The sequence below is a fragment of the Molossus molossus genome, unplaced genomic scaffold, assembly GCF_014108415.1.
Source record: "Molossus molossus isolate mMolMol1 unplaced genomic scaffold, mMolMol1.p scaffold_m16_p_12, whole genome shotgun sequence".
Taxonomy (NCBI): Eukaryota; Metazoa; Chordata; class Mammalia; order Chiroptera; family Molossidae; genus Molossus; species Molossus molossus.
The window spans coordinates 70,750,762-70,760,808 of record NW_023425347.1 but is presented as its reverse complement, the minus strand read 5'-3'; the positions used below and the strand labels follow the sequence as shown (position 1 = coordinate 70,760,808).

Below are 10,047 nucleotides of genomic sequence, written 5' to 3'. Positions count from 1 at the left end.
ATTGATGTTCTCTCTCATTGATGTTTCTCTCTCTCTAAAACCAATAAAGAAAAAAAAAACTTTAAAAAGTACCACTCTCCCACTTTAGGTCATCCTTGTGGAACAATCACACATCTTGTCTCACCATAGGGACATAGTTAAGGCTGAGCCTTTCAAAGTGCACTTCTCATGGACATTGTGCTGTATTCACTATGGATATATAAAACAAGCAAGCAGCTAGTACCTGAAAAAATCATCTCTCCTCAGGGGAGCTGTCAGAGGCTATGAGTCTGGCACTGCTGGAGGCCATTTGTCCACCTGGAGGAGAGTGCCCACACACAAAATAAAACCAAGCATCAGCTGGTACAGCAGAGATAGAGACACATGGTGCTTAAGATATGAGGCCCATACTCAGATTTTCTAGTTATATTAGCCAATAAAGGCTAAATACCCAACCATGTTCAAATGCCAATAGATGATCCAACTGAGAGGAAACATTAGTGAAAGAACTGATAGCTGATCATGGGAGATTCCTGAGAAGGAAGACAATAAAATCCAAAATACATGTGGAAAGATTGGCTTTAGCTGAAGGAGGGCTACCTTTTGTAATTTCATAGGTGAGTGGGAGAGGAGTTTTGTGACTATAGATAGGTATGTAGGTTTAGTGGTAAGAAGATAAGGGAATTCATAACCAAGTATGTGTTTTCTCTGTAAAACAAAAAGTTTGCAGTGTCTGTGAGACTCCCTAAGTCTCAAGTGGACATATCAGCCAGCAGGTGGAGTCCAGAAGAGAGGACTGGACAGAAGTTAGGAATTTGAGCGTCCTATGTAGACTGGGAACAACTCTTGGGATTCGGGGAAATCATCCATAGTTCCTAGCAGTAGCCTTGGGGGTGCTAAAGCGTAGTAAGGGAAGAAGGTCATAGGCAAAGTCATTTAGAACACTATTCCCCTACCCATCTGATTTGTAATTCAGTGCACATCTGTGGGGCCTGGGAGACATGGGTGAGAACTGCAATGTTCTGTGCAATGGTTTCCAACACAAATGAACCTCAACAAAGTGCTGAGTCTCCCTGTGTCCTGTGTTGGGCAGACAGGATTCTGGCATCATACCTGTTAGGGATGACTTCCTCTTCTTCAGGGGCATAAGAGAGCCTCTGGTGGCCCCAGTTCAGCCCCAGGACCAATCTTTTGGTGATCATGGGAGAAAAGGTTTGGAAGTTTCAGGGTTTTTCAACACCCCAGTCCTTTTCCCCTTGCTTCCAGCCCCCAACCCACCTCACCCCCAATACCACGAGGACAAAAATGGTACTTTACTGCAATGTATTTATTGCATTACTGGAGCAAGTTGGCCAAACTGTCCCCTCTTGGGGAAGGTAAAAAACAAAAAGACCAAAAAGTATCTCACCCACCTTCCCCCCACCCTCCCCTACAACTGCACAGCAATGTCTGAACACATCTGGTGACAAGAACAATTTGCAAAAGTGGTCTAGGAACTACATATGAACTGTCCCAACACAAGACACATAGTTGGCTTCCCTGTGAATCAGATATTTTTACGTGAACTACATGAATTTTTTGGACTACATCAAAGACAACAGAATAAGTTCTTCACAAGTAACAACAGGGCACCAAAGTCACATGCTGGAATTTGTAAGGAAACAAGGTTGTCACAAGTGGGTGGGGCTGGAGCAGGGCTGAGCAGCTGGCAACAGAGGGCCCATCCAGACCCTCATCTGGACCCTCTGCTTTGAGGCCACTAAAGCCTCACAGAGGACTAGTCTGGAGTCTTACCTGGCAACAGAGACCACCTTGAAAACCAGAAATTGCCCAAATGCAATTCTTGGCCCAAGAGGGCCTAGCAGGCTGGTTCCTTGCAGCAAGAGACCCATGGAAGACACCACACTGGCTCTCAAAAAAGCTTCTTTAGAGCACGAGGCCCAATATAAGTGGGAGATCCCATCAGGTCTTGTAGATGAGATAGGGTAGGAGAGTTATTAGGAAGTCCTCAATCTTGGCCAAATCAGCAGTAAGGACACAGCTACCCTGTACAGGCCTGAGCCATGGCTAAGGTTTAACATCTATGGCCAGATGGAGACAGCATTGTTCTGTGATGAACGTTCCACCTGGAATAGAGGGGCCTTAGGACCTGTGTCTAGCCAACCCCAGGCTGCTTCCATGTTGGTAGCTGGCTTCTCTAGCCAGGAAAACAATGGACCACTCTGGTCTTGTTTTGTCCCTTTACCCTCTGCTTCAGTGAGGCTGCAGTTATGATACCATGAGAGAGAATCTCAGGCCCAGATCATGGGACAGGACACAGAACTAGATTCAGATGGAGGCCGAGGCTTGCTACCAAGACCACAGAGGACAGAAGTAGCATCCCACCATCCAAGTGGTTAACAGACTGGTTCCTATGCCATTTCCACTGACTCAGGATCAAGCAAATCTGGCAACTAGTCAGAAAAAAAAACTTTTCGACTTCTCAAATGATTCCCTAGGTCTTAGTCCCCACAAAACAACAAATTCAAGAATGAAAAACAGGAAAGAAACAAAAAGTGAAGGAATGTAGGACTGAAAAAGGGCTGCCCTTCTCCACATGCCAGCCCAAGTGTAGGTAATAGATGATGCTAGCTCTCTCCCTGCACACCCTAATGACTGTCTGACAAGGAGCAACACACAGTTCAATGTATCCTTATCCCCAATTTCATTTAAGACATTGAGAACACTAAACTTTAGTACTAGAAAGGAGGACTTCCTTCCAGCCAATCTTGAGCATCTAACGGAGTAAGCAGGTTCAACACCAGGTGTACCAACAACTGGCCTGCCATTACTCAGTAAAACTTTCAGCAAGATTTCAATCTGGCAATTTGGGGAAGGGATGTGCAGCTCCTTCACTATCAGTTAAGGACTTAAAGTCAGAACAGCCAAAGATATGCCCTTTTCTTCCTATACTCATTGTTAGTAACTGAAAGTTTTTCCAAAACTTTCTTCTATGTCTAATTTCTATGTCGTGGTCCATTCTAGACCCTGTCACCAAGATAAGTGCTCAGGAAAAGCAATATTCATTTCTTTCATCCCCAAAACTAGAGCTTTCCTAGCTATAAGCCTCATGCACCGAGACCCAGATATTGGCTTCTTGTGTAGCTCAGCCAGGACACCTGACTGCACAGCTTCGGGCTCAAACAGCTGACTCACTCTGAGCCTATTATGGTTCCAGGATTGGCTCAGACAGCTGAATTCTATTTGTCAAATGAGTGCTGACTGATGGGGAAGGGCATAATGGAGGTAGGACATGCCTGCCTCCAACTCCATTTGCCTAGCTCCACTCAGCTGGAAGGCTTAAACCACATGGAGCAGATGATCCTGGCCTAAAATCAGGACAGTTTGTGCACATCTCTTAATATCAGGATCACAAAAAAGGCAAAGAGTAAAGCTTCCAGATGATTTCTACTAACAGTCCAAACTCCAAACCATTCTTTCCTCTCCTTACAAAAGTTTTAGAAACCACTATATGGAAGCACATGGGTAATATGGTATGACCCTTGCCCTGGACACCAGAGCCCCTGGGTCTATGATTTACTGAGGTCCCTGACCACAATCTGGCTCCCTTCCTGCTACAGCCTTAGCAACCTATGTATGACCCTAGCCCTACCCAGCAAAGGATAGGCAATGAGCAATTAACCATGTTCACTGTTTCTGCAGGGCCTTTAAACTTGGGGAAGCACATATAAGACTGTTGTTCTATATCATTATTTGGTATATCAAGCCATCTAAAAGCACTGGATTGCACCTTTTCTTTACTCATACAAACAAGTTACAAAGGTTTTAGACAACAGATCATTCTTTAGGCTAAGGAAACAACACACAAGCACCAACTTCATTTTATGATTCAAAGCTCACCATGCCCACAAAAAGAACACTATTCTTCATCTCTGAGAAACAGGGCAGAGAGGTTACATTGACCAATTTTAGTGTTTGCTAAAACTAACACATTCTAGCTTTCTTTTTATTTTCAAGTTTTGGTACATAAGTGTGCATTCAGACACGAGTGTTGCCTTCTTCCATCAGACCTCAATCCGGCAACAAACACTTTTGCTGGGACCAATTTGGTTTCTAAACAATGCTTCTTTAGAGGGAGGAGCTATGAGACATTGATGCCCAAGTTATGTTGGTTAAGAAATACAAGGCCTTCCACTGAAGGGTTTTTACCTCCTTGACTGAGAGTTCATAGACGAAATCCCAGGCCTCCCCATTTTCCTTTGGTTGTCTTTTTCACCGAATGCCATTCTACCACAGAACCAAATCGGCCTTCTCTTTGGGAGAAAGTTAAAACAGACTGCCAGATCAAAACAGAGCTCCCCACAGAGCCATGCCCCTACCTCGTTCTCAGAGTTGAAGACCCAAAGAGGACATGGACTCTTAAGAAGCTTCCAGATACAACCCTCCCACCCCCCTCAAGCTTAATGTGTTCTGTTGAGGGTGCCTGGCTAAACAAACAAACAAACAAACAAACAAAAAAACAATGAAACAGACTTCCCAAAAAAACATCTGCTTCCAGCTTCCTATGCTAGTGCAGCAGCACCACTGGGTCCCAGAGAATCTCAGGCCCCTTGCGCCTGTGTCCTGGCCAGCTGCTGCTCAAACTCTCCACTTCACATTCACAGAATCACTTCTTGTGCAAAACAAGCAGTCTACGTAGAAAGAATGCCCTCATAGTCTAATAAAAACTGTAGAAAAAAATGCTAGAGAGCCACTTCTCTTCCCACTCCCTCTTTATCTGCAGAGCGAGGGCATCTGTGCATGGACAGGGTAGGCAAGCCTGACGTTGAGGGAGTCGTTGTGCTGAACGAGGGAAGTCTGCTGGTAATGGAGCACCAGCTCCTTCAGTGAGCTGTACAGGTTGTAGGGCTCTGCAAAGCCATAGCCCCGGGCAGTGCTGTAGATCACACAGTGTTTCACTTCCCCATCGGCACTGCAAGATACAATACACAAATACCACGGAATTAAGGCAAAATATAATAAAGGGACCCCAAATGACCAGAAGTCTGAAAGCGATTGTTCTGTAAAGGAGGAGCAGAAATGTTTTGTCAATCAAGCTTATAAAATGTCACATCCATGTATGTCCCCCTCACTCCCTTATAGACCTGTCACAAAGATATCCTTCGTCTCCCACCAAGACCTGGTAAAGCTAAAACAGATGACTCCATTTAATCACTCAGCTCTGGCTCTTCATTAGGCAAGAACACTGCAGAGGGGCAGAACCAAAAAAAAATATTTTTTAGTGTATAAATCAGTGGTTTTTAGAATATTCACAAGGTTGTGCAACAATCATCACTATCTAATTCTAGAATATTTTCCTCACCCTAAAAAGAAACCATGTAGCAATCACTCTGTATTCCTCCCTCCCCCCAGGCCCTAGCAACTAATATACTTTCTATCTTCATGGATTTGCCTATTCTGGACATTTCATATAAATAGAATCATACAATATCACACAACTTTTTGTACCTGGCTTTCACTTAGCACACTATTTTCAAAGTCTCCCATGTTGTAGCATGTATTGGTACTTCATTTTTTCTTATAGCTATTTGAATAATATTCCATTGTGTGGATATCCCACATTTTGTTTATCCATTCATCAATTGATGGACATTTGGGTTGTTTCCACTTTTTGGCTATTATGAATAATGCTATTCTGAACATTTGTGTATGAGTTTTTTTCAGTTCTCTTGGATGTATACCTAGAGTGGAACTGCTGAGTCATACGGTTTAACTTTTTAAGGAACTGCCAAACTGTTTTCCAAAATGGTTTCATCTTTTTATATTCCTACGAGCAGTATAAGAGGATCTAATTTCTCCACATCCTTACCAACACTTGTTATTGTCCATCTTCTTTGTTTTATAGTCATCCTAGTGGTATCTCATTGTAGTTTTTTTTTTTAATATTTTCTCTCTATTGATTTTAGAGAGAGAGAAGAAGAAGAGAAAAACATCAATGAGAGAGAACATTGATTGGCCACCTCCTGCCTGCCCCGCACTGGGGGATTTGGACCACAACCTGGGCATGTGCCCTGACCGGGAATTGAACTGGTGACCTCTTGGTGCATGGGTCGATGCTCAACCAGTGAGCCACAATGGCCAGGCTCATTGTGGTTTCGATTTGCAGTTTCCAAATGGTTAATGATATTGAGCATCTTTTCATATGTTTTTTGACCACTTATGATATCTTCTTTAGAAAAATGTCTATTCAAATCTTTGCCCATTTTTAAATTAGGGCATTTGTCTTTTATTGAGTTCTTTCTTTATTAGACACTTTATTTATTAGACACTTAACAGACAAAAGATTTCCAAATATTTTCTCCTATTCTTTGGGTTGTCTTTTAACTTTCTTGACAGTGTCCTTTGATGCAAAAAGTTTTTAATTATGGTAAAGTCCAATTTATTTTTTGTTTTGGTGTTTGTGCTTTGGGTTTGTAAGAAACTACTGCCTAATCCAAAGTCACAAAGAATTATGCCTATAGCTTTTACATTTAGGTCTATAATCCATTTTGAGTCAATGTTTTTTATATGGTGTGAGGTTAAGGATCCAACTTCATTCTTTTACATGTGGCTCACCAGCTGTCACAGCATCATGTGTTGAAATGACTATTTTTCCGCCACTAAATGTCTAGAACCTTGTTGAAAACCAATCGACCATAAGTTAAGAATTTCTTGACTCTCAATTCTGTTTACTGATTTACATGTTTATCCTTATGTCAGTACCTCACAATTTTGACTACTATAGCTTTGTTGTAAGTTTTGAAATCAGGAGATGTACTTCCACTTTTTTCTGTTCTTTCAAGATTATTTTGGCTATTGTGGATCCCTTCATTTTTACATGAATTTTAGGATCATCTTGTCAATTTCTGCAAAAATCCAACTAGGATTCTTTTTTTTTCTTTTTTTTGGTACGTGCCCCTAGCGGGAACTGAACCCAGGACTCTCTGGTCCGCAAGCCGATGCTCCAACCGCTGAGCCAAACTGGCCAGGGTGCAACTGGGCTTCTTGAAAGGGATTATATTGAACATGTAGACCAATTTGGGGAGTACTGCCATTTTAACAATATTAAGTCTTTTTTGTTCCATGAACACTGAATGTCTTTCCACTTATTTAGATCTTCTTTAAGTGCTTTCAATGATGTTTTATATTCTTTGTATAGCTCTTGTACTTCTTTTGTTTTAGTCCTGTATATTAGTTTTGATGCTATTATAAATAGTGTGTCTTCTTCATTTCATTTTCAGACTGTTCATTTCTAGTACATAGAAATAGAAAAAAATTTTGTATCCTAATCTTTTAACCTGCAACCCCGATGAACTCTTTATTTTATTCCTTTCCAATCTGGATGCCTTTTATTTTTCTTGCCCAATTGTCCTAGCTAGAACCTTCTGTACAATGATTATTAGAAGTGGTGAGAGCAGACATTCTTGTCTTCTTCCTGATCTTAGGGAAAAGCATTCAGTCTTTAACCATTAAGTATAACACTAGCTGTGGGTTTTCCACAGACAACCCTTTATCGGGTTGAGGAAGTGCCCTCATATTCCTAGTTTGTTCAGTGTTTTTTAAAATAAAAGAGTTGTTGGATTTTGTCAAAGGTTTTTTGAGTCTACTGAAATAATCATGTAATTTTTTGCCTTTATTCTATTAACATGGTTTATTGCATGAATTGAGTTATGTCGACTTGCCTTTGCATTCCTGGGATGAATCCAACTACATTTATCTATAGTTTTCTTTTCTTATAACTCTGTCTGGGTTTTGGTGTCAGGGTAATATTACCCTTATAAATGAGCTGGGAAGTGTTCTCTTCTATTTTTTGTAAGACTTCGTGAAGGACTTGTGTTAATTCTTTAAAAAATATTTAGTAGACTTCACCAGTGAAGCCATCTGGGCCTGGGCTTTTCTTTGTGCATAGTTTCTGTTTTAGTTTTAATTAATACTTCAACTTCTTTTCTGGTTATAGTGTTTTTCAGATTTTCTATTTCCTCTGAAGTCAGTTTTGGTAGTTTGTGTGCTTCTAGGAATTTGTCTGTTTCATCTAGGTTATTTAATTTGTTGGCATATTACTGTTTTATAGTATTCCCTCATCATCTTTTAAAATGTCTGTATTATCCTAAGCAAAATAAGCCAATCAGAGAAAGACAGATACCACATGATCTCACTTATTTGTGGAACATAATGAACAAAAAAAGCTGATGAACAAAACAGACCCAGAGACATAGAAAGGAGTACAGGTCAGACTGACAAACTTCAGAGAAGGGGATGGTGGGGAGGAATGAGATAAACCAAAGAATTTATATGCATGTATGTGTAACCAATGGACATAGACAACAATGCTTGCACGGTGGGGGTGAGGGGTGCGATAGGAAGGAGGGTGTCTGGGGGGGGGGAGGAGAAACATCTGTAACAAAAATAATTAATTAAAAAAATTTCTGTAAGGACTACAAGTAATGTCCCCTCTTTCATCCTGAGTTTAGTAATTTGTATCATCTCTCTGTTTGAGTGTGGATGTGTTAATTTAGCTAGAGGTTGTCAATTTTGTTCATCCCAAGTTTTGGTTTCATTGATTTTCTCAACTTTTTTCTATTCTCTATTTCATTTACTTCCATTCTGATCTTTATTATTCCTTTCCTTCTGCTTGTGTGGGTTTAGTTTGCTCTTCTTTTGTGTTTTGGGTTTTTGTTTGTTTGTTTGTTTTAGTTTCTTAAGGGAGAAGAGGGTTAGGTTATTAATTTAAGATCCTTTTTTTTTTTTTAAATCCTCACCTGAGGATATTTTTCTATTTATCTTCAGATAGAGTGGGAGGGAGGGAGGGAGGGAGAGAGAGAGAGAGAAACATCGATGTGAGAGAGACACATCAACTGGTTGCCTCTCACACGACCCTGACTAGGGCCAATGACCAAACTGCAATTAAGGTATGTGCCCTTGACTGGAATCAAACCTGGGATTCTTTGGTCCATGGGTCAACACTCTAACCACTGAGCAAACTGGCCAGAGATGAGATCCTCTTTAATATAAATGTTTACTTATAAACTTCCCTCTTAGCACTGCTTTGGCTGCATTCCATAAGTTTTGATATGTTGTTTGTTTTTACTTATCTCAAAGTATTTTCTAATTTCCCTTTTTTTTCTTTTGTCCACTCATTATTTATGGGTTTGTTTGTTTTTATCCTCACCCAAATACTTTTTTTTTTTTTTGCGTTTATCTTCAAATAGAGACGGGGGAAGAAAGAGAGAGAAACATCGATGTGAGAGAGACACATCAATTGGCTGCCCACCCACACGACATCAGCTGGGGCCAGGGATGAACTGAAACCAAGGTACATGCCCTTAGCGGTAACCAAACCCAGGACTCTCTGGTCCGTGGGCCGACGCTCTAACCACTGAGCCAAACCGGCCAGGGCTCCACTGGTTATTTAGGAATGTGTTTATTGTCCACATTTGTGAATTTCCAAAATTTCCTTCTGTTTTTTATTTCTGATTTCTTGTCCATTGTGGTTAGAAAACATTTTGTATGATTTCTATCCTTTTAAATTTATTGAAACTTGTGGTCTAACCTGTGGTCTATCCTGAATAATGTTTCATGTGCACTAAAGAAGAATGTGTATTTTGTTGTTAGGTGGAATGTTCTAAAGATGTCTGTTAGTTCTAGCTGTTTTATAGTGTTGTTCAAGTATTCTGTTTTCTTCTTTATCTATTTAGTTATTCTATCCCTAATCAAATTTTGTATCCTAAATGACAATAACAATAAGGATCACTAGTGCTCACAATTTGACTCCTTAACTTAATGGAATATGTGCATTGCTGGCTACAGGTCTTTAGCCCCAGAAGGCTGTGAAGTTAAACAATTTATTCCAAGGCTATTTTATGATGTCATTAACAGAAATTAAAATGGAAAAACAAAGGAGTTCCGTGCCTTTACTTCCTACTACATGGTCATTTTAATTTTTCTATGAGAGTCTCCTAAAAAACTGAATTTATTCATGTCCCTACTTCAGCAAATATTTTATATACATTGGGAGATCACTGTAAGCAG

General features: G+C 40.4%; 1 protein-coding gene across 2 annotated transcripts in view; it reads right to left on the bottom strand.

The window, feature by feature from the left end:
- Positions 1-1,417: 1,417 nt before the first annotated feature.
- LOC118626685 (phosphatidylinositol 3-kinase regulatory subunit gamma) overlaps positions 1,418-10,047 on the bottom strand; it is a 109,621-nt gene continuing 100,991 nt past the window's right edge. The window contains exon 11 of one of the 2 annotated variants that reach the window (XM_036256698.1): positions 1,418-4,951. In XM_036256698.1, coding sequence (XP_036112591.1) covers positions 4,753-4,951 — 199 coding nt within the window. In that variant the 3' untranslated portion in view covers positions 1,418-4,752. The remainder of the gene's footprint in view (positions 4,952-10,047) is intronic. The other variant, XM_036256699.1, reaches the window with a different exon arrangement.